General features: G+C 43.6%; 1 protein-coding gene across 4 annotated transcripts in view; it reads right to left on the bottom strand.

Annotated features, from left to right (window-relative positions):
- Positions 1–722: 722 nt before the first annotated feature.
- LOC146185857 (facilitated trehalose transporter Tret1-like) overlaps positions 723–24,506 on the bottom strand; it is a 40,480-nt gene continuing 16,696 nt past the window's right edge. Inside the window, exons 1-3 of one of the 4 annotated variants that reach the window (XM_084606771.1) lie at positions 16,175–16,292; positions 4,036–4,275; positions 723–2,275 (exon numbers count right to left, since the gene is read on the bottom strand). In XM_084606771.1, coding sequence (XP_084462897.1) covers positions 1,077–2,275; positions 4,036–4,275; positions 16,175–16,277 — 1,542 coding nt within the window. In that variant the 5' untranslated portion in view covers positions 16,278–16,292 and the 3' untranslated portion in view covers positions 723–1,076. Of the gene's footprint in view, positions 2,276–4,035; positions 4,276–10,007; positions 10,255–16,174; positions 16,293–24,506 lie in introns of those variants that run through there. The other 3 variants (XM_084606773.1, XM_084606774.1, XM_084606772.1) reach the window with 3 other exon arrangements.

Below are 24,506 nucleotides of genomic sequence, written 5' to 3'. Positions count from 1 at the left end.
ACAACAACAACAACAAAACGGAGATATCTTTAGGTCGAAAAATAAGCTTGTTCCTCATCGTATCAATATTATTTTTTTGACATTGTTGAGCATTTCAAATATCTAGGTGTTCTATTTGCTGCCAATATCTCTTGCGACTCTCATGTGAACTTATTATTAACCAAACTTACTCGGAGAACCGATGTAATCGGTAGTGTCAGGTACATACTTTTCGCTAAAACTAAAATACGGACCTACAATTCTTTCTTCTGGTCATACGTTAACTATGGGCAACTTGCCTGTGGCACAGGACCGCTCTGTAGCATACAAAATGCATTTGCTATGTAAAAACATCGGCGCCCTGTGTACAATGCTCGTTATGATGAAATCACTGCAGATTTTTTTTTCGCACTGGTCATGTTATTACAGCTCACAAACAATGCCTGTACCGTATGAGTGGTAGGTTTAAATATGAAGTCAATAGTAATATACATAGCCTAAATGCAGTACTACAATTAGGAAGAAATTAGCAATATTATGCTAGAACGTCGCATTAATATGGAGTCTTTGTGCTTGTTTACCATAACCTGTAAACCATTATCAGCCACTTAATTTCGATATATTTAGTTATTCTATTGCTGAATGTCGAAACACATTTGCGTATTGACCAACCTAATTTTATTTATGCCGGTGTTTGTTTTATATGCCCGAAGTGTTTTGCTTACACTGATAAAGTGTCTTGATTTGTTTTTTTTTTTGCCTATGCTTATTCATTGGTGCTGTCCAGACGCCACCCTATATAGGTTGCTGCCGAATAGTCGGGCCATTTATAGGCAGCCTTTTCCGTACCCCTTCAGCTATAGAGCACATGGTGGAAATAAAGATTTTATTTGAAATATATGTGTACCAGTTGCAGGAACCGGAAAATGTGGCATATTTATATGCTTAACAATAGGTTGCATTCATCAGTCACGGCTTGATTAAAACCCACGTTAGTCGTACACAACCGAAAGTTTGCTTGAGAGCTGGAAGAAAGTAGTGAACACATCACATATGACGTCCATGATCACTTTTGATGTCCAGTCGATATCGCACTGCTAGCAACTAGCCAACTTCACGTGATCTGCAGAAGTGATAAAAACTCGCGGCTCTGAGTCGCTGCCGCTGAACAGTTTCTCAATCTCTTCGAGACTCTTTCCTTTCGTCTCCGGTACAAACATCACAAAAGGCACGAACGCGGACATAACGAGTGCGCCGTACAGCCAGTATGCTCCAGCTGTGCCCAGAAGGTTCTGCAAATCGAAATGTTCCTTTACCACCAGAAACCCGACACCGAAGAGGAACGCAGTGCATACACTCGAGGCGAATCCTTTGGCCTTCAGTGGGATCATCTCGCCCAGGAGCACGAATGGCAGCGGACCGAGCCCAAGCGAGTGACCCACAGAATACGTGCCCACGGCGAGCAACGGGAACCAGCCGTAGTGTTTGGGAAAATCTTCGCCGTTGATGTCCTTGAGGTAGAAATACAGGCCCAGCATTCCAAGTCCGATCACCGTGATGATGGCAGAGGCGATAAACAGTGCCTTGCGCCCTGCTTTGTCGGCGAGTAGGGTGGCCACGAGAAATGTTATCACGGTAATGCCACCACCGATAATGGCGCAGTCATCAGACTCTAAGGATGCACCGGCCTCGTCATATATGTCCTTGGCATAGAATAGTAAAACGTTGACAGCAGCGGCTTGTTGCATGAACATGGGTAAGAGGGAGCATAAAAATGGCTTGTATATTTGCGGTTGGCGAATATCGGCCCAGGTAAGGCTTGGGGCGTTGGAAGCACTTCGTTCTAGCAAGCTGAACTCTTCCTCGACTTTTGGTCCTCTGTAGAACCTGAGTGCATCCATGGCTTGGCTGCGACGTCCCTTCTGTATGAGCCACCGTGGTGACTCCTGAACGTAGAAGACGAACGCTGCTCCCGACACGAAAGCAGGTACAATGCACGCTGCTGCGAGCCACGTGTAATACAACCACTTGCCCATAACGTAGCCCAGCAGAATACCGACGGCCATGAGGAGATTGCAGCCTGTGTTCAATAGTCCTCGCAATCGTGCGGGCGACACTTCTGATATGTACACGGATGTAGTAGGCGCTGCCGTGCCCATGCCCCCGCCTGTCAGAAAGCGGCCGATGAAAAGCAGAGGCTTCGAGTTCGCCAATATGATACAGAGCCAGCCGGACACAAACCAGGCTGCGCCGGAGGCCATTGCGCCTCTGCGTCCGATGAGATTGACCAGCTGACCTGAAATAATGATGAAGCATGCATTAGACAGTGGTGGTCTATAATGTCTCAGTCTCAGTATGCTATGAAAATGATCACACTAGCCATGTGGGTGCACGAAATTCAGAATGGCCGCTGGCATACGCATATCGCTTTGAAAAGTACTGGCCAGGTTGGAGCAGATTACTCTGACAATTAAACTCGAGGATGCTTTTCCCGGCCCATTGTAACATGCGCATTTGTTGTCAGTTGATATTTTTACAAATTGCATGAATTTACTGTAATATTTTCACGAGTGCTTAACTGGGGTGTGTGCTATATGTCAGCACGTTTCAGTACGCAACGGTATACTGTAGTTAGCGACGGTACTTGTAAGACCCCGATTTATAATAAAGAGATTACACCATGACGCGATTGATTTTTTTTTTATTACAGTCTAGTTTTATTGAAAAGAAAAGGACGTGTGCTCGATGCGACACGAAAGCGTAAGCTTTTAGTAGGCACGACTTCAATTATTGAAAGCTAGATTCAAGAGAAAGTATATATGCTTCGAGAAGCCTTAAGTTCCGAACGCCGGGTACGTTGCAAAATACTCCTTTGGTTTACTACTCATACATATGGCTTGCAATGTGGGCATATTCTGTTGATTATTTATCCTTAAAATGCACGACGGCTTCTTTAAAAACGAAAAGCACTGTCCCTTTGTCTAATGAAGTTATATGTGGAGGTCACATATCATGTATACAAGCTACCCCTGTGGAGTAAGAGCGACACGTTAGCACTTCTTATGGCCTCAAATGTTGATTCATTGGTGCCACCGCTGAAAAACAGCCATGTACGCTGCCTTTGCTTTAGTACGCAGTACGCTGCCTTTGCTTTAGTTTATCAAAGCTGGTTATATAGTGTCATTAGAGTATTCCAAATCAAGCATTCAGCATAAAAATGATCCATAGTTGCATCTATGATCAGCTGTATCTGTGGGTCATTTACTATCGAGGTTATTTTGAGGTCACCGCCATCATCTACGCCGGTACTGTGCTAGTGAAGTGTTTGCACTTAATTCCAAATGTACATAGTCGCCTAATGTGTCACTTGTTAAGCCATGGACACGCGTCGACTGCTCCTGTTTGAGCATACGATTCCGACAGACTGTAACCTGACACCGAGAAAACCTCTTTTATACTGATGGCAGGACTTACTCTCCTTCGTGACATAAAGTCTGCGATATCGAGAACACGAAGAAAACAAACCCTACAGATGAGAAAAAGATAGCTGAAAGGAACCGGTAAAGCGAAGACAGGTAATATAACGATTTAATGGCAGAGGCAAGCAAGAGCTGTGAAGAAATGTGCTTGCACATATAACTCAGAACTAACAGCGAAATGAATTTAAGGTCTTCCAGGTATAGCATTCAAAAGTGGAAGTAAAGGAGAAGCACACACAATGATGAAAATTATCCGCAAAATCAATTGTATTTTGAAAATAAAGGGGTCCCGCACACGACCATCATGAAAAGCCTGTGGCAGGGTTTCCTTTTGAAACTAGCACAACTTGTGTGAGGACGCAATTTACACCCCATTTGGTAGTCCAGCGAGCAAGCTAGTGATGTCCGTGGCTACATGCCCTTCTGTCGTTGAGCGATTTGTGTAGGAGGATGAATTATAGACATGCATGGCTGAGCGGTACTTCGAGCAAGGTAAGGATGACTTGTACAAGCGGAACTAAATGACTCAAGAGTGTTTAAAACGTGCTTTTACCGAGCTCTCGGGATATGCACTAACCTCCGACCAGGCCGCCCAGGACAGCGCCGGGCAGCACGAGGGAGCCGAACCAGGCGCCATCGTTCTCTGTGAGATTGAAGCGCTCTCGAATCTGCGGGAGCGCGGACGACGAGTAGCCGCACATGACGCCGACCGACATCATGGCGAGGTAGGCAGCGGCCACGCAGAGGTAGAAGCGGCGCCGTGCTCTCCTCTCCTTCGCCAGGTCGCGCCGCGGCTGCATGTCCCGGACCTCAACCACTGCACGTTTATGCGGTAGCAAAAAGGAGAACATTCAGTGAGTAAAGGATCACATGAGGTGGCTGTGCAAAGGAAAACATTCAAAAACACAGGATCATAGTCAGCTTGGTTAGCCGTGATTACAGAGAGGAAAAAAAAATATGGTTCTCGTTCTGTGCGTTTGTGAACTGCAATATATTTTTAGTGGATTAGTATTGGCCCTGGATTAGTGTAGGCTCTGACAACGTCTCAGCTATGCCGGCAGTTCAAATTCATTTAATGATTTGGTATTCTTGGGCATATATATTGTTAGCATTGTGTACATGAAGTGATTATTTTTCGCCAGTACTCCAGTACTGCTGAAAAAAAGTACTACAGTTCTAGTACTCCTACAAATAAAACATAATAAATGACGTGTCCCAATATAAGTATTTCGGGCTTTGGATAACGAATAGCCTTAACTGAAATAAACATGTAGCTTATGTCACAGCTAATGCTAGGACGAATTTTTTTCTTCGAAGGGCACTTAAACTTTCGACTCTTAACGTTCGTTTACTTGCATACAGGTCGATCGTACTTTCAATACAAGATTATGTTGGCATCATTTGGGACCCGTACACAAAAATAATATCTATAAATTTGAAAGTGCGCAAAAAAAAAACAAAAAAACTGCCGTTTGCTTTGTGTATAAACACCACCTGGAAAGTATCTGCAATCGCACTACTAAAAGGAGCAGCTTTAGTTCAATTACATAACTGAAATCGTGTGTCGCGTCTTCAATTTTTATATAAGGTAATTAACGGGAATTATATTACGTACACTTTTCAAACATTAATTCTCACCAAGATGTGCCACAAGGCAGACAATGACTTCTTATCGCCCAAATAATTACACATTTAAGCCCTCAATTTTCCAAAGAACTCTGACTGAAATTTACTGACCAATAATCATGTTCTTAAGACATCTTTGAAATTATTTGACTGCCATCTGTAGGTCTTGTGTAAGTTCATGTCAAAATATGTGTTACTGTGCTTGATGCTATCTTGTTTGAACTGTTGAAATGTGCCGTTGTTTATATGTATTCTCCCCCTATCAGTAGTATTCTATATTATGCATTCCCACCCTGCCAAAAGCCCTCCAGGATTACAGTAAAAATAAATAAATAAATAAATAAATAAATAAATAAATAAATAAATAAATAAATAAATAAATAAATAAATAAGAAAAGTGGCATTATTATGGAATTTTAAGACAGAAATGCGCTGGAAGATGCTCACCACCAGAAAACTAGGATCGAATTAAAGAAATTTTGGTAGTTCTTAAGCTCCGCTTTTAATATGAGATTCACGTGGCATATACGCTAAATAGTTGCGTTCCTAAAGCGTGCTATATGATTATGTTGTCACCGGAGCAAAGAAATAAACGACCTATTAATGCTCGTTTCTGAAGAGTTCATTTTGTGGTGATAATTGCCTTTAGTTGATCTAGAATAGAGAGGATGTCCTGTAGCCGTCAACGTTCTTATCAGTTAAAGCTTCGAGCTCAATTAAATTGTTATAGATTAGTTTTGAAAGAATGGCTTCCCAGAGGCATTGCCGTTGTTTTGGGAGGCTACGTGGCTTCAAACTGCCGACGAAGCGGGAAAAGTTTTGCCTCCATGGTGTTATAACGGTCTCAAATTGAAAGGCTAAACAATGAACAGGATATTTAAAACACGTATTTTTGTTACATTAAAAGTCCAAGATGCGTGCAGTGCGATGACAAAGCGGTGGACCACTCCCATCTAATTGTCACGGGGTGGTGAAAATGCCGAAGGCAATAAACGAGGAAACTGGCGTACCCCTGAAATAAACCCTTTATTCTGCTGAATTACGCCTGCAAAAAAAATTCAGCAAATCGGTGGTGGCGAAAGCAGTAAGCGTGCTCGGTGGCTGCCGAACAACGAATGCCCACTGCATTCGCCAGCGCTCATTTTATACTAGGCGAAAAAACACCTAGCGAAACCGGCCAAATAAAACTAGAACAGCCAGGAACAATGTGTAAACCGTTGGGCTTGGTTGCATATATTAGAGAAAAATATCGGTGCCTTTTGCGCTGCAAAGCAAATAATAAAGCCGTGGCTCGGTTGCACTGAGCGTGAACAAAGAGTTGCGCTCGCTACAAACAAAGCAGTAAACGAATATTACAGTGGTTCGCGGCAGAATGAAGGAGTTAATGGGTTCAAATGCAGTACCACCTGAAGCCCAAACGATTTCTAAAGAGTACAGACAGTTGTCTGGCACGCGCTCGGTTTTCTAAGAAAACAAAGCTCAGAAGAGGTTGTCGTAATAAATTTTAACCGCACGATCTACGCTTGAATTGATCCAGAGATTAACGAAGCATCAGTTAATGCCGCTTTCTTGTAATTATAATGAACTTCCCATTAGCGCACATACCACCTGCTGGTGCGTGCTGAAAGATCCTTCTGGGAGTGATAGAGTCCGCAGCTTCGATTGAACAAAATATCATCTAGTACTCTCCTGTTTAGCACGAAATTGCTATTTTGCCTGCTCATACCGAAAACCTGCATGTACGCCATTGACGCTTTTCGGAGATGCAATAAAAAGCTGCATTTACTGAGTAATAAAAATCAATGATTACTCATTAATATTAAAAGTGCAGACAACGGCTACGCAAGAGTACAACTTTGGGAGTAGCTTCGCAGTTAAAAAATTACGCTGATTCGGAGTGCGAAGCCTTGACTACCGCCTGTAAGGAATAATCGCTCTACAAAGTCAGGTAATCGGTAAGGCAGCAGGTCAGGTGGCAGGGCGAGAAGGAATTGACGAACAAGTGTAGTCGGTAACCGAATTCCAACTACTGTAAAAATGGGAGCAGCTTAACTCCGTTAATCATGGTTATGCAAGCGAAAGTTTTGTTGTCCCTGGTTATGCCTTGGTTAGCTGCCAGCTTTCGGCATCCTTAAACCGCCGTTGAGCCAGTGACGCCACCGTTGTCTATCGGCGGTAGATTGGCGAGTTTACTCGCCCCTCCTCTTGCCAAATCCCTAGCTTGATCGGCGACGTCATTTGAGTCATTAGACTCACCCCGCCCCCTACAAGATCGTCCCGATTAAGTAAACGGCTCTGGCCGACTCGCTTCGGCCATAGCAGAAGCTGCGACAATGAGCGGCGCCATCTTTATTGAGCCAACCGCTGGTCACGTGGTTAGGTGCGTGGCCACAGCTGGAGAGGCCGTGCCCGCATGGCGGTGCCGCGCGCCTGCAGCTGCGGAGAATCATATGGTGTCACGTGATGACACACCTCCACCGCTACTCCACCTGAAGGTTTAATTGGCTTCTGCAAGCCTAAAAGGTTTTTACTTTAAAGGCAGCTGTTGATTCTGAACCTTAGCTGACGCGCCACGACCATAAAACGCTAGTGCAGGGAAAAAGAAGAGCACGTTGCAATCGAAGACTTTTCCCTAAAATGATTTTTTTTCCACTGTTCCTAGCAAATCATTGTCCGAAATAAAGATTGTAACCTAAAATTGTAACTAAATAAAAAGTCTGTTTAAAAACTCCTCTTGGCGATTTGTGTTTAGCTGGATTAATCGCTGTTACAAAAATTAACTTCTCATTAATTAGTTTCTGATTTGCTTTCTTCCCTCTTTCTATATCATAACAAAGTGGACAAAAAGGGCATTCTGCTTTATAAGCCCCTTTTGGAGCGTAGGGGAGGCGATGTGCGCAGATAAACAGACCAATTTCGGCGGGACTTCAAGGAGTTATGAAAAGTCTTCGTATGCTAAACAACGCCCTTGCTTACGGTGCGTACGCAAGGAGAAGAAATCCAAGGAGACATATAAGCATCTGCTGGGGAATTCAGCAACGTTTCTATCTCAGGGTACCGTGGATCATGAAAGCCGCGCCAGCTCATACTCTGTATATTTGTACTATGTTGGTAAAATATGGATGAGAAATAACATAATGGTAATCGATTACTTCTCTAGAATTGTTCAGTCACTGTTAATGACCTGTGATTAGCCATTGAAATTAGTTAACTTAGAGATGAAGTAACTTGAATTGGTTGCGTTATGTAAAAACCATATACAGAACTGATTGCGTCGGAGCAAGTAGATTGTCTTCTAATAGACACCTCAGCTTGAAATTGTTTCACAATTCTCCTTACGCTTCAGCCTCTTCAGCCTGATGGCGCCGCTTTTCCTTGATTGCTTGCACAGCTGTTGTACACATCAGTCATGCTACTGCTAAAGATTCGTTGGACTTGTGCTAATACTTTCGGTTTAATCTTAGTATATCTGGCTCATCTTATACTTTATAGATGTCGCCACCTTTATTTAATTTCACAATGTCATAGTTTTGTTTTGCCAAAGATAGTAGTTAGTCTTGTATTGTATAGGAGTATGCGAATACTGAAAATTTCGGATACGGGCCATATATAAAGAAGAACAAGGGTTCCTGAAATTGAATTTTGTTCAAAATAAGAACATCAGAATATGTGACTATTTTGAATACTGTGCAAATATATTAAATGAAACGTAAACAGATTAAATAACGCGCGCGCACACACACACACACACACACACACACACACACACACACACACACACACACACACACACACACACACACACACACACACACACACACACACACACACACACACACACACACACACACACACACACACACACACACACACACACACACACACACACACACACACACACACACACACACACACACACACACACACACACACACACACACACACACACACACACACACACACACACACACACACACACACACACACACACACACACACACACACACACACACACACACACACACACACACACACACACACACACACACACACACACACACACACACACACACACACACACACACACACACACACACACACACACACGCGCACACACGCGCGCGCGCGCACACACGCACACACGCACACACACACACACACGATATTTTAAAAAGCGCGGGATGTGAAAAACACCACAGGTGGAGTTTCGCACCAGATTCATGCCCAGAAACGTGTGAATGTTCTCGATCTATGCAACCAAGTAAAATGCGAGTAGGAGGCATAATGTCCTGAAACTTGAAAACTAATCTTTCTATAGTTTGCTTAGATATTGTGATTTTTCTTTGATGGGATTTATCATTATCAGCGGTATTAATCACTCCGAATATTCGAAAATTTCTGAATATTGAATTTTATACCAGAATATGACATTATTAAGAAGCAAATTGGATGGTTTTTCAGAATTTGGAGTATTTGCGGGCATCTAGTATATGGTACAAAATTATTGCCGTATTCAAGGACATGCATACACCACATGCCCATGCCAACATCCAAATTCTCTGTGTTGCCTATATATAGAAGCGGTTACCATCTACGTTGCCGTGCAAATTACATGATTCTTTTGCGAAAACTTACTGCATTGCCTTTTCATTTTCCAAGTCGTTCTCACCGCCTAAGATCCTGCGCATTTGTTAGGGTATTGAGCCGATTGCCTTCAGATAGGGGCAGAACTTTCTAACGATGCTACTCGTTACTTCCAGAAAAACTGCTTAATATCCATGGTGTACCAACTTGCGGAGCCTGGTAGAGAGCTGTTTCATTCCAAGCGTGCGCTCTGGAACTCTCTACTACATATGCCGCTCCCCTTTCACCATTTCACACGATCAGTAGGAGAGCAGCTCATAAGTTTTCAGGGCTACTCACTTTCTCGTTGTACAGTCTCTGAAGGATACAGTTGTTACGATACCTCAATCCCAGAACGACGAGGCTGAACACCGAGTCAACCTAGCTGTTGTCGAAAAGCCTTGATGTCTACGGACGAAACTGAAGGCGCCTTTGTCCTTGGCCGTGTTCGACCAGCGAGATCAGTTTTTCAGCTGGCGCCATGCATATTACTGACATGCGCATATGCGTGATTTGAGCTGAAGTCAGTCCAAACGGTTTTATACGATTCAAACATTTCAGAATGTGGATGCGTTCCCGTCGTCGACATTGGAGTCATAGTGCAATAACCTGTTGTGAAATACATGACATATATGTTAAACGAATAGTTTTGTTCACAAGGTAAATGCACTGTTCCCCTACTTGTCGCGTCTTTGTTCTTGCTGTGCAACGCATATGCCGATCACATGCGACACTGCATTCTCTGTCTCGTGAGGTGATCGTTGGGAGAGCATTTGCGGGTGGTATTGTCAGTACTAGCGAGTCGTGTCTGGTTCATGCATTCTTTGAATTCCTTTGCCTTTCGTCCTCTCCAATATTCATAATTTTACCTGTTTTCATGCGTTTTCAATATCAAGCGCATTTTCCCCCAAGCGATGTTTCATATGCTATGACCGACATTTTCATTCGCTTTGGCCGTTCTTTTGTCAAAACGATAATAATACACACGAAGCTTATGAAGAGGATCATAGTGTCTAATAAGCAGCTCTCTAAGATGCAGTACATAAGCTTCGTTATAAACCTCAGACTGTTCGCACACACTCAAGGCAAAGGTCTCCCTCATTATTCTCCAATTAACCCGATCCTGTGCCGGCTGCATCCATATAATTTACACAAACTTCATAATCTCATCTGGCAGCCTAACTTCTTATTACATTTGAACTCACGCCTCCCCTCTTATTTCCCCCCTCCTCTTTTGGTATCCACACAATGTGTTACATTGGGAGTAGAACGTAAGCTTGGGCAAACTGGTATGCGATTTGAATTACAGGAGAACTTAAACAAGGACGGAAGAAAAACGCACACGGACAAGCGCCGACTTAAAACTCGTATATTTCTGCTTTGTTGCCTTTGCAACATCTTACATGTGTGCACAAGTTTTCGCAGCAAAACACAAAAACTACGTGTCTAGAATTGTGTTTGAATACTTTAGCCAAAACCCGAATCGAATAATGAAAGAACCGAAGCAAACATAAATAAAATATTTTTTTCATTATTCGCTACTTGCGTGAATATTCATACAGGAAGAATGCTCAAGCGGAATACCAAAGCGGATAGGGACGGCTCTGTGAGAAGTTAAACGGAATATATAGCTTTCAAAAGATGCAGCACACGCAACGCAGTCAGCGCATTAGCCCGGTGGCCGTTATATCATATGTACAGGAACATAACCCTGATCGAGCTATCAATGCCAAGAGCGAAGAAACGAGCCGCATGACGAGTGACGAGAGTCTGCACAGACTTACGATATGGCAGGCTCTGCCTACATATGGCTCAATTTTGTCACGCTGGCCAGTCTTCAAGGATATACCTATGATCATTAATTACACACACACACACACACACACGCACACGCGCACACACACACACACACACACACACACACACACGCACACACACACACACACACACACACGCGCACACGCGCGCGCACACACACACACACACACACACACACACACACACACACACACACACACACACACACACACACACACACACACACACACACACACACACACACACACACACACACACACACACACACACACACACACACACACACACACACACACACACACACACACACACACACACACAAACTATATATATATATATATATATATATATATATATATATATATATATATATATATATATATTCAGACCCGTTTCGGACCCCGGCCGGAACGTCAGTATTAGTGTTTTTCGCCGTGACCATCTTGAGTTGTTTGATAACCCGGATCTAACGCCTTTTCACTTCAAATATATATATATATATATATATATATATATATATATATATATATATATATATATATATATATATATATATATATATATATATATATATATATATATATATATATATATATATATATATAGTTGAACCACTAGCCGTTTCCACCGACCTTCGCCGCCGTGGGCGTGAGATCGTTCACGTCGACCGTTTGTAGCCTCATTACGATCCCGCTATCCTTTCGTCTCCATGAGTCGCCAGGATGGCTCCTCTTTTCCTCTGGGGCCAGATTGTAAAGAAGTTCCGATTATGCCCACAGATCGCTGAGGAAGAGGAAGTGCATTGGCGGACTAGCTGTCTACAGGTTAGGTCACCGCCGCTCCGGTCTTACTCGCTTAGACTAAAACAGTTTGATATCCGAGTCATCCATCAATCCTGATTGGTCAACAGATGATGACATCATAGCTACATGGCCTCGCATAGGAAAGGAAACAAAATTCAAGGTGCCCTTGTACTTTGCTGTGTAAATGCACGTTAAATAACCTCAGGCAGTCGAATTTTTCGGAGTCCTCAACTATAGTGTCTCTGATAGCCTGAGCCGCTAATAAACGTCAAACATTACAAGTCACACAACGAGCATTCATATTCGCTCTTGTTTTTTAAGAGCAATAGAGACATGACTAGTTTGGCCGGAAATGTCATCATTGATGGCTCGGCGACTATTCGGCGCCGATTCTTTGCTGGGTGCTCGTCATGCACAGATTGCAATTCTTAATACTGACTGATGCTGATTGTCTGTGTATCGGTCGTCTCATTTAAAGGTCACAAAAAAAAAATACGAATAGCCCTGACCCTAGTGAAAGTAACTGAAAACAGTTGAGAGTTGTTTGGCTTAGTACGTTGCATTTCTTGTTTCCCAAAATAGATCTTATCTGGCCTTCATTACAAAAGTGTTAACGTAAAAGCTTTAGAAAAGCGGTTCACTTAAATGTTTTTACGAAAGTTCTCTCTACGTAGTTTTTTTTTTTTACAGGTCGTAAAAGGTAACAGGCACAAAAAACTACATGGTACAGTTGTACTGCTTCAGTATCTTAAGGCGCGTCACAAAAGAATATCCATTTTCCTCTGGAGCGCTTTTCCCGATGGGGCTTTGATTGTGTGAGAAAAACGTGCCAGCAGCTGGTCACATAATAGCTTTTATTTTAGGCCCGCTAAAGGTTGTGCAAGATGAAAATTAGTGCAAAACATTCTCTCAGCTGTTCTTCAAAACGGTCTAAAACTTCTGAAATGGCACTGTTCTCCAGAACTCGAGATCCAAAGAGGTTAGATGATTACTAATTGGCCTTTACTGCCTAATTAGGTTTTAATGAGAAGAAATAGGCCACGCTAGTTTCAACAGTTTTCAGTTGGTTTCACTTTGTGAGCCCACTCCGTATCTTCGAAAAGTGTTTGCAATCATCTCAGACGCCTAGTCGCGTGGCTCTTGGTGCATCGATTCGGCACTTCCTTGTCCAGTTATAAAGAGCTCATCGGGATGAAGCTTTGCTCGCTCGACGATGCTTGTACATGATTTTATGCGCATACGATTACCAAATCTGTAGTTCCGCTTTTGTATCCTTATATATCATTTAAAATATTTTCACGTATACTTCGTTTAGCCCAGCTAAATTCCGTGGTGTTTTAAGGAGAAGGCCTTACATTCCCTACTAGCAAGGAATCCGGAAGAAACAGCGCATTTAGTAAGAGGGGTTCGGAAAAATGGGCATGACATTATGGGATGGCCACGGGGTCTCAGTAGTCTAATAGATAGGATACGCGACTGCTACCATTCCACCTTAGCCCACCTTGTAATCCACTTAACTACACCTCTTAATCCTCCGTCACCTACTTCTACCTCCAAGGCCGTCACTTGCTTCATCAAGTGGTATACTTAAAAGGTAATGCCCTAAAATGAAAATTTAGGATGCTCTGCTCTTTATGGCCCAATTGTCATGCACGGCGACGCTCTTCTATGAATAGTGCATGATTATTCACACGCCGACGCAAAAGGATGAGGGCAGATGTTTCACAGCAAAGGGGTATTCTTTTACTAAGACTCGAAGCATAGGCCCTTCGTATGTTCCCTCCTACTGGGGAAGTATCTAGAGATCCGAGGGCGCGAGGTGCCGGTCGTGAGAAGCGGTCCTTATAATAACCTATATATCCTCGTAGCCTGCAGAATCTGGCGCACAGCTCTCCAAAATGGTGCGGTATATGCGGAAGAGTAATGCGCTTACAGAGAAGAAAACATTTCAGACTTTTATTTCAAAGAAATGCCTCGCAATTATGTACCTTAATAGATAGATTCAGCGAAGGGGACAAGATATTACAATAATGAACACTCCTTCTATTACAAGCCTGTAAATGAAAGCGGATACCATCTTGTATGCAACACAATCTTCAGGCGTTGATCACTCAGCTATTGAGCAGGTGGCGTCGTTGATATTCCTCCTCAAACGCCGCAACGCAGTTGGTACTGATCAATTGTTTCGAGATTGGTATTGCTATAGGTGCACGAAGAAAAATACACAGAGTTCGCTACTGGCTTGAGCTTGGAAACTCAAGAGCTACCGTTTTTAATTGTTTTGTCAGCTCTGCTTGGGGCGTATCCGAGGGGACTGTCGCGTGATCATAGTAAATTAAGTGTTAAGGCTGCGATATAGGGCGCTAGAGAGCACTGCTCTCAGTTGGATATTTTTACCGTGCATGTTATATCTTTCCAAGCTGGTAATAATAATAATAATAATAATAATAATAATAATAATAATAATAATAATAATAATAATAATAATAATAATAATAATAATAATAATAATAATAATAATAATAATAATAATAATAATAATAATAATAAATTCACAATACTTAACCTTACGGTGTTTTGGTGCAAACAGTTCAGTCATCTGTTTCTTAGGACCGTCTACATATTATGCATTCGCCTCTTATTAGTGAAAGCAATAATTGAAGGTTAGATAATAAGTCCTCATTAAGCAAATAAATATTAGAACTAAAGGTACTGCAGGCTAGATAATGAGACTTTCAATAGCCGTCATTTGGCTGCTTTAGGGGAGCTAGGGAACAATGTAATTTCAATTGCCTGGTTAGCTTTAGCTGGAACAATCGGTATAAATAACGCATGTAGTATGTCGACTATCCTCAGCGTTATCGCCGCATCTCTGTAGCAGCTAAATTTATTGAATGTATAACAGTGTAAAGGATCTTTCAACCACTTTAATAAAACAAATAGGTTACGAACGGCAAACTTACCAGTAGTCAATAACTTTTTGATGTGAGTGGCCCATTAGTTTGATGGCGAGTGCAGCTGCCAAATAGACATCAAGTGTTTTAGGCTAGCGGTAACTTTTATAGGCCTATCTGAATTTCAGCCTCTCGAAACAGATAACGCAGTCACGCAATTGCTAGTCTGTCCAGATGCCTTTGTTTTGAAAGCGTGTACACAACGATTATATTTTTAGTTTGCTTTAGTTTATGCAGTTTAACTTTCCACAGCGACTCAGACTGTGAGAGACACCGTGCTCAGTGCTCCGGAAATTTCGACCAACTGGAGTTCTTCAACCTGCACTGACGTCGCACAGCACACGAGCCCCTTACTTTTCGCCTCCATCTGAAAGTGGCCGCTGCGGCCGGGATTCGATCCCGTCTCTTCAGGCATAGCAGTCGAGCGCCCCAACCACTGCACCACCACGGCGGGGCACAGCGATTATGGCGTCACAGTGCTGTGAACGTCGGGACGCTTAGGGAACATGCAAAAACACTAATCTGAATATAATTGTGTCAAAAATCGTCACAGCGTATGCTGTAATGGCCTAGAAGATAGCTACGTTCTGAAAGCACAGCTGCCAATGTTTAGCAGTGTCCGGAAATCAGCGAATCGCTGCAGTTTTGAGGGTGCATTTTAGAATCCACACAGCAATTGCAAAGAAGGCTTTAAATTCTGCTACACAGCTGTCAACCAAAGGAAGTTTTGTCGAAAAGCATCATACAAACAAATCAGCCCAATAGCTTGCGGGAATAACTGACGCCAATTTTGTCTTCCGTCAACAGTTAACTTGGTTTTCGTCAATCACGCGGCCTCGTTGTGAGTTAAAAAAGCGCAAGTCACTGGCTCACATATAAGGTGCGTTCGTACCTTTGAGGAAACCGGATGAATATTCCCAACTGACTCGTCTTGGCAAGTTTGATCTTCCATTAGATACTGGGTTTTGCAGGGACGTAAAGTCAAGCCGATACATTTGGTAGTGCGCTCAGAGAGTGGGAAGACGTCTGATGGCTCTCCGCGGGAATCGTGGGGCAGATGCGCTCGGGGCGTGTTATCGCATTGCGTAAAAGATAAGAAATATGCCGCAAGAGAATTGGAGTCGGGTACATTGTTCGGTGACACGCTGAAAGGAACGATGAACTTTGAGTGGTGAGACACAAGGACTGGGATGAAAGAATGAGCGAATTTAGAGGTTTGAGTGCGAGACCTGTGAATAGATCGCGTAGTTCGCTGTTTGCGACGGTGACATATGCGTGCCTATATGGCAATGGGTAGGCTGTAAGTCCTGCGTCTCGGAATGGCGTCAAACTATTGATCCCGCAGGGCAAATTGGTGGTGAATGTTTTGAGTCTGCTTTAGTGATGTTGTAGTGATTATCTGAAGCATGATTACAAGCACTGGCGAGGCTTTTTGCGTTTAGAGTAACATTTGCTGCTCACACGTTTTTGCAAACGCTATGTGATTTGGCAAATTCATAGCAGTAATTTTCCTCGTTTAATGCCCCACATTTGCTTTTAAGCACGTGTTTCCTTTGGCAGACCGATATAGAGCACAATGCGCCCAGCTGTGGCATTTATCGTGAATCCTGTATTAAATGTGATCGATGTGCAATAATAACGCGGATAGTTGAGCTAGTTGGTCAAGCATGATAAAATACGCCGCTGAACAGACGACGACACAGAAGAAACAACTACCCAGAAAAAAAACAGTGTTGCACTTAAAAGTGAATTATTTTAGACCCACACACCTTCTCTCTTCTCTTCATCTACCTGCAGAAACATAAGAAAGAAGTTTTGTGCAGGTAGCTGAAGTTAGCAGAGAGGGTGTGCCGTTCTAGTACAATTCAGTTGTCAGTGCAAAATCGTCCTTGGCTCTGCATTTCTTCTGTGCCTTTGTTTGTCCTACGGCGTGATGTCGATCAGAATGTTTTTTTTTTTTTTGTAGCGATAGCTACATTGGCCACAGTGTCATCATTTCGCCGTGCCTGTCCGAAGAGCGAATAAAGAAGTAGTGGGAGGCGGTAGCTGGCCACTGACAATGCCGAGCACTAACTGGACGTACGGCTTCCTGACATTACGTTTGGCAGGAGCTGCCAACTCGGGTCTCTCCTTTCATATGGGAGAGTGATGTCAGTATTAGCCTGCCAAAACCCTTGCGTTCACGTTATCCTTAGGCCACGCAGGCACGTTCATACGGCTCGGTAAAAGCGGAGTTTTAAATGTTGGCTGGTAGCTTACGCTATCGCGTCATCGCGAAGGTGGGAGTGAAAACAGAGAGAAAGAGGTGCTGTAGTGGAGGGCTTCAGGCAGTCGCGCGAAAGTCTTTCGCCTCATCGCACTTTATGGTCAAAAGTGCCCCCTATAGCATTAATGAAGTTGAAACCGTAACGTAAATTACTATGGGCAAACGCCATGTCTTTACTTTCAAGTGGAACCTAAGCGTAGCCATACAGATTGCTCTCGCGTAATTCTAGGTTTAATCACAAGCTAAACCACAGTTATTTGCTCGTATGACGTTGGAGCATGAATGTTCTTTTTTGTGAGCGTTGTGCCTTAAACTGTTATGGTTTTTTGGCAAGCGTAGCGCCAGCTACGAACGAGGTAGCTGCTTACAGATGACTGGCCCCTACCGGACACAACGCTCAAGCATATAATACAGTTGATCGCATAGGAGCAGCAAACCGCCCTAACACCTCTCCTTCTACCTGACTGGCCAATGCCTGCTCAGCCATAGGACCAGCTGCTGTTGGCGCTTGAAACCATGGATATTTAAACCCTTAGGTGGATTTTTAGTGAAGCGAATTCTATCGTAAAATTCTACCTACATAGTTTTGAGCAGGGAGGTGAAATAATACATATGTCTGAAGGTGTCTAAATGCTACAGTTCGCAATTCCAACCTCTTTATTCACGGAAGACTTATCACGGTGCTGCATACTTTGCCGCTATTTATTCTCCGCTGCTTTTTCATTTCCTTTACGGCGTCCAGAAATCATAAGAAATATTCCGAATAACGCATTTGTACAGCTGCACTGTAATACTAAGCACCTGTGGCCCCGAATGTCGCGCCTGGTTCTTGATCCTTTTACAAGTGTTGAGCCTATTTCGGTCCTTGTTCATCTTTCTTGCTTATGTTATTCTGCGTTTTATTTCTTTACTGAGAGTTTTCCATAGAATATGCCCAATACTGCTACTGCAATTTTTTTTTCGCTTTCTGCACTGATCAGTGTACAGCCGTGCATGTGCTAGGCTCTCTGCCTTCCATTTACTGCGCATAATTTTTATCATACATTATTCAGCGCAAAAGAGCCAGACGAAGCAAAGCATGCTTGTCTCTGTGGAAATTTTCAGTGTGCCTAATCGCGCGTTAATTACCAAAGTAATGCCACTGTAAGTTTATGTAAACGGCATTATTGTTTCGCATGAACTGCCACTGTTTCACATGAACGCGGCTGTGTGCTCCATGATAAAAGTTCTGGATTGAAAAGTTGTCTGCATTGCAAGTGCAAATAGCAATTCAGTAACAAGTCTGCTCGGTTCACTCGGAACAAATGAACACTTCGATGCGGGGTGTAACTAACTGGTAGGCGTTACTATCTCGCGTTGTGATGGTGTCGATACGATGTATAATAGTGGTGGGCGTAATAATTAGGAGCCGTGCGGAGAATACAGACGCCCATACCATTTACTTCAGCAGTGCTGTTTAGAGCCTCCCCAATCGACATAAGCAATCACCTCATGTTCTTTATCAGACGAAAATCCAGGATACGTGGCTGAGCAAGCGTGTTATAAGAACAGCGAGCAATTGGTAAATGCTCGCAGCGCTATAAAATCGTGCCTTTCACACTCCGACGTAACGTTATGCATTAGATGAAACGAAAAGCAAACAGAGTTTCTCTTTATTACTACCTGTGCCTTGTTACTCCTTCCCCGTTTCCACATGGAATCTTCAGCAAAACTTGTGGGACTATTTGCCTACCCCTTTAACGATATGACAGGACAGAATTAACGGCTCCCATGTGTGGTTTGTCTCGCGTATCCTCGTTTGCGTTCACGCGATGTGACTGTCGCTTAATCACAAATAGCTTAATTTGTGCTCACACGCCTATAGAGGCAGCACTGGCGTAGAGGTAGAACATTCGCCTCACGTGAAAAAAAAGACCATGGTTCGAATCCCAGTTCCTTTCAATTCTCCGCCGAATAACAATAAAAAATAAAATGAGCGAGTCGCTTGTATAAACTGCTCTGGGGTGCGACCTCATCTTGGTGAACACTTACGGAAACGCGCTCTTTCACCAGAACAGGATTTGGCCACCGTGGTGCAGTAATTGGCCGCAACCTTCTTATGAATATTGCATTATAGCCCCGCCGCGGTTGCGCAATGGTCAAGATGCACCGATTACCGGGTGTGAGTACCCTGGTCCGACCCTGATCACCGGCGGCTGCGTTTGGATAGAGGAGAGACGGAGTGGTGTTCGTACAAACCAAAACAAACCACCCCAGCCCTCAGTCCCTAGCGGCTGCGGTGAAATTGACCACGGTGGCAGTCAGATAAGTGACTCAACGGACGGTGCTAAGAAGCCCAAGACCAGGCTAATTGGAGGAATGTAGGTGGGGCCTTTCTCTCTGCAGTGGGTGTAGTCCGGCTGATGATGGTGCATTTTTATGCTGAAAAATTATATTGTAGACCGCTTATGTTTCAGCACAGCTTAAATCAAGCCTTGCGAATGTGCACGGCTCGGTTTAAGTCGTGTATATTTGCACGACATAGAAAAGCGTATGTAACTCGATACCGAACGGTCCCGGGCTGATTCTAATTCTGCCTTTGCAGCTCGCAGACTTTACCTGAGTAGGCAACTCATGTCAAATCAATGTCATATGGTCTCGTAACCTCACAGAACCCACCGGCAACTCAATGGTCGTGTATGTCGCATGCCAACTACCACCGAATATAGCAGGGGGTAGTTGTATGCCTTATGCGCATGCCTGCAGAGGCGTACGTGTGTCACTCAAAACGCCTACCCGGATTCCGGATTTATCGCTCAAGAGGCTTAACGTGACACTGAAACTTGCTCTAGATATGCTCGGAATGCGATGTGCACGTGCCTGGAGCAATGAAGTCTTTAGTGCCGAGGTGAGGATTATACAAGAAAACAAAATGTGCATTGGCGTCTTTTATTAAAGCTATTAACGGTACGAATCTTGGTGATGTACCTAATAGATTCATTTGGTCTATTGACAAAAGAAAATGCATAGAAATATTGGATATGTATGCAGAAAAATGAGTAAACGCACTGACACCGACGCTACAGCCAGCACATGTAAAATTTTTCCTGTCGTTCTTTTTCATTTGCAAGCTTACTCCCTTCCCTATATTCGTTGTCGTAGCTGGTTTTAGCTAAACGCTACGAAGGTTGTTATCTGCAAGCTCACTCCTATCCCTATATTCGTCGTCGTAGCTGGTTTTAGCTAAGCGCTACGAAGGCTGGCTGTTATCTGCTACTCTGCTACTTTCCCATGAACTGCTGACATAGGTTTCACGAACGACGGAATTTATACTTAAAAAATGCTGAAAATTCAAGCAGCCTGCTCGCTTCAGAAATTCACGAGCAGTCAAGGAGATGACATGAAATCCGGAATGATCAGCTCTCGCAATGTCTAAAGGGTTGTTGAAATCACGAGAAGCCTGAGTGAAGATTTGGAGTTTTTGCAGATTTCCCGCAACCCTTTAGCGCCGAACAAACGGAAAAAGCTGTGCAAGCAACACCTCGCTCTTATTCTTGGGTGAAAGAACTCGACCAGTGGAATAAGCCAGTGGTGTGTCGAACTACGCAATCGACCAATCCTTCCCTTACCCCATCCTATATTTTTTTTGTCTCAGGCGCAAATCAAGTCTGTTCACAAAATTAATGAACCGAAGAAGCTTCTTGTGCAGTAGACTGAAGCATACAACAGCTCCTTATCGGCCTGCAAACATTGCGCCGAATCAGTCTACTGTTTCGGTGCAGCCAGCCGTTAAGTATTCCGCTTAACGGCTGGAAAGGGCGCCATTTTGTGCAGGATGTTTTTGTAACATTTCTGAGCTGCAGTCGCCATGAAATTAAGTGCGCGTGTGTGCGAAGTTATCACAGCTGCGTTATTGATTCGATCAAATAGCTACTTTCGCTTGAAAAAGGCTTCGAGATATGCGTGTACTTATACAATATCGTTTTCGCACCTGACCGACTCAATCGCGCAAATTAGAGCCAACATATTTTTCTGAGGAGCCCCCATAAACCTTTGTCGTCTCATCGAACGTCTCCTTTGGCGTGCGATATTTCAATAAGGGACCTTGACAACAGCATTCCTCAGAACTAAAACCTGAGCTGGGCGCTAAAGATCTAGATACACTGAAATATCAGAGAAAACCACAATAACTGACTTTCTACTCTGATATGGGCCAGATGAGCAGCAATCCACTAAAACAGAAAAGAATGTTCTGCAGAAGGGGAGGATTTCCCATTATAATATATATTCAGGAAGAAATATGGAGAATTAAAATGTGGTTGGACATCTATGGAAGCGGGTTAATTTACAGGGCAGTGCCGCACATTATCGCTGACCACATTATTCAGCAAGTGGAGGCCCCATTTTAAAAAACCGCTGCGCAAGCAATCTAGTCGCAGCTCAAAATGTCAAGATTAGGGTATAAAAAAGAAGAACCGAACAAGGGTAAATAGGGTACACCTCAGGTCGCAGATGAGCCAACGTTTCGACAAGTGGACTTGTCTTCGTCTGGGCATAGCGATCCTCACTGGCAGGGGTTTAAATACGCTTTTGCTTCCGAAGAAAAGCTGGGGAGGGGAAAGTGGGTGCGAAAGAGTAGGGAGGAGAGGATGGGTAAGAAGAAAATGGGTCACTTTCTTTCTTCTCACCCATCCTCTCCTCCCTACTCTTTCGCACCCACTTTCCCCTCCCCAGCTTTTCTTCTTCGGAAGCAAAAGCGTATTTAAACCCCTGCCAGTGATGATCGCTATGCCCAGACGAAGACAAGTCCACTTGTCGAAACGTTGGCTCATCTGCGACCTGAGGTGTACCCTATTTACCCTTGTTCGGTTCTTCTTTTTTATACCGTGCAAACCATCTTCTTCCTTTCGTTCTACCTGAAGATTAGGGTAGGATCCATGAAAATATCTGTTCAAGACCATGTGACCGTGTATGAGGTATCCGCTTGCTGGTTTCATTGGTTATGATCACCGTTTCAGGAACAGGTACGAGTGGAAGTATCGATGACATTTTGACGATTGGGCATGAAAGCTAAGAGAACCTTTTCATCAGGCTGATCACACAGGACGAAAACTAGGCCCTTCAAATACTTAAGTCCAGTTGATGCGACGGAAGTACTCGTTCAGCACTCGGAAGATAGCCATGCTAACATTCTTTTTGGTACCATTGCTGAACAGTTTTGATGAATTTTCTAAGAAAGGGTACGACTATTACTGTGCTTTACTAGTCTTCACTTGCATTGCAGTAACAGAAGATTAAGGAAATTAATAGACGTGCCGTGGTCACCTTCTGCCAAACGATGTTCGAGTTCCCAACTCGCAGCATTTACAGATGGAAACAAGCTGCTGCAAGTTTGAAATTATGCCCTATCCTTTCGTTCGCCGGCAACAAACCTTCAACTTCAACAATTTTTTTAAAATAATGAAGCCATTATTGATGGGCAAGAATTTTTTTATATAACAGAGCGAGAGAGAACCTTTCATTTGTAGAAGGCGAGAAATATTTGCCCTACATAGGCAGACTCCTCAGTCCAGGAAGCCGTGAACTCAGCTGTCCTCCGAGTCTGGTCGACCAGGCAAAGCTGATAATCCAGTCCAAGGCAGAAACCTGGGCTAGTTGTTGTGTCATCATTAATAAAAAGGCTACCGTATTTAACACGGACGTCGTTTACCGCATACCTCTCTCCTGCGGTAGATGCTACGTGGGGCAGTCGCTGCCTAAATGATCGACTACGAGAGAAGTGTACGCTGGTGGATTCATTGGCGGCAGGAGGCCATTTGGCCACTCATTGTAAGCGTTGCGAGTGCGTGCCGGCGTTTGATGCCACGTGTGTGCTTGGTAGGGGAGGCACAAGGTTATGGCGTGAGATATGTGAAACATATCACATTAGCAGGGAAGGTGATGTGTCAGTGCGCCTTCAATCACCTTGTCCAGAAAAGAAAAAAGTGTACCTAAAGATCAGTTTGCCACATTTTGATTAGTTTCTTGCTTTTTGGATTTGACATAGCGTGCGCATGCGCCACAAGAGTGCTTTTATGTAGCTTTTTTGTAAGTAAGATGTTTAGCACTCGTCCTGTCTTCTTCTATGTCTGTGTCTGTGTTAAATGCGCTAGTCGTTTTATTAATGATGATCCAGGCTGGGGATTGATAGGTCAGTCTCCCGCTTCTCTTAATTAATTCTTTGGTGGTGATGGCGCTATGTGTTTCATTGCATTCCTTACGGTGTTTTGAACTTTACGAAGACCCTGAATTCCAAAGTCGCAGCATTACTCTTGGGGGAACTTGTCCACTTGTACATGCTAGTTCTTAACTATTTGCGTAAAAGAGCAGGAGAAATGTGTGTACCTAGGCGCCACCACCTACAAAAATAACAGCAACTGCGCCAAGTTTTCTTCCTCTCAGTACTGATAAGGTAGGTCAGGGGCACCCTTCAATGAACGTTAATGAATGCTGTTATTACAACTGGAGCAATTTTGCGTTTTGTTTTAGCACTTCCGGAGCCACAACGATGTTTCATCTGTGTGATACGGTATTATCTAAAGTGGAAGCGTTTAGTCACCATGCTGGAGTGGCAATGCCTGTTTTGTTATGTTTTTACGATCCTGGTAACGGTTAGCATAAAAAAGTGCTTAGTTGCATAGACAATACGCCAATTGTATTACAGTGAAAGCGAAGGAATTTGCAGTAAAAGCGAAGGAACAGTCAACCCGCGAGCAGATAGCTCGCGAGCGCACGCACATAATAAATTTTGTAGACTCGTGACAGCAGGAAAGATATTCGGTCTGCCGCACTTGTCGAAATGCTTCACTGTCGCCGCGAGTTAATGCCTTCCAAAGAATTCGGCGCTACGTGAACTCATCTAAAGTGCGCTGTGGTGCATCGCACCTTTGCACGTGTCTTGTCTCTTCAATGTTTCTCGAGCTAAGCGCGGCTTGTTCGT

Source organism: Amblyomma maculatum, chromosome 6 (assembly GCF_055883805.1).
Source record: "Amblyomma maculatum isolate TAMU_Amacu chromosome 6, ASM5588380v1, whole genome shotgun sequence".
In the NCBI taxonomy this organism is placed as follows: domain Eukaryota; kingdom Metazoa; phylum Arthropoda; class Arachnida; order Ixodida; family Ixodidae; genus Amblyomma; species Amblyomma maculatum.
The sequence above is the reverse complement of the archived record's forward strand: the minus strand, read 5'-3'. Positions and strand labels throughout refer to the sequence as shown.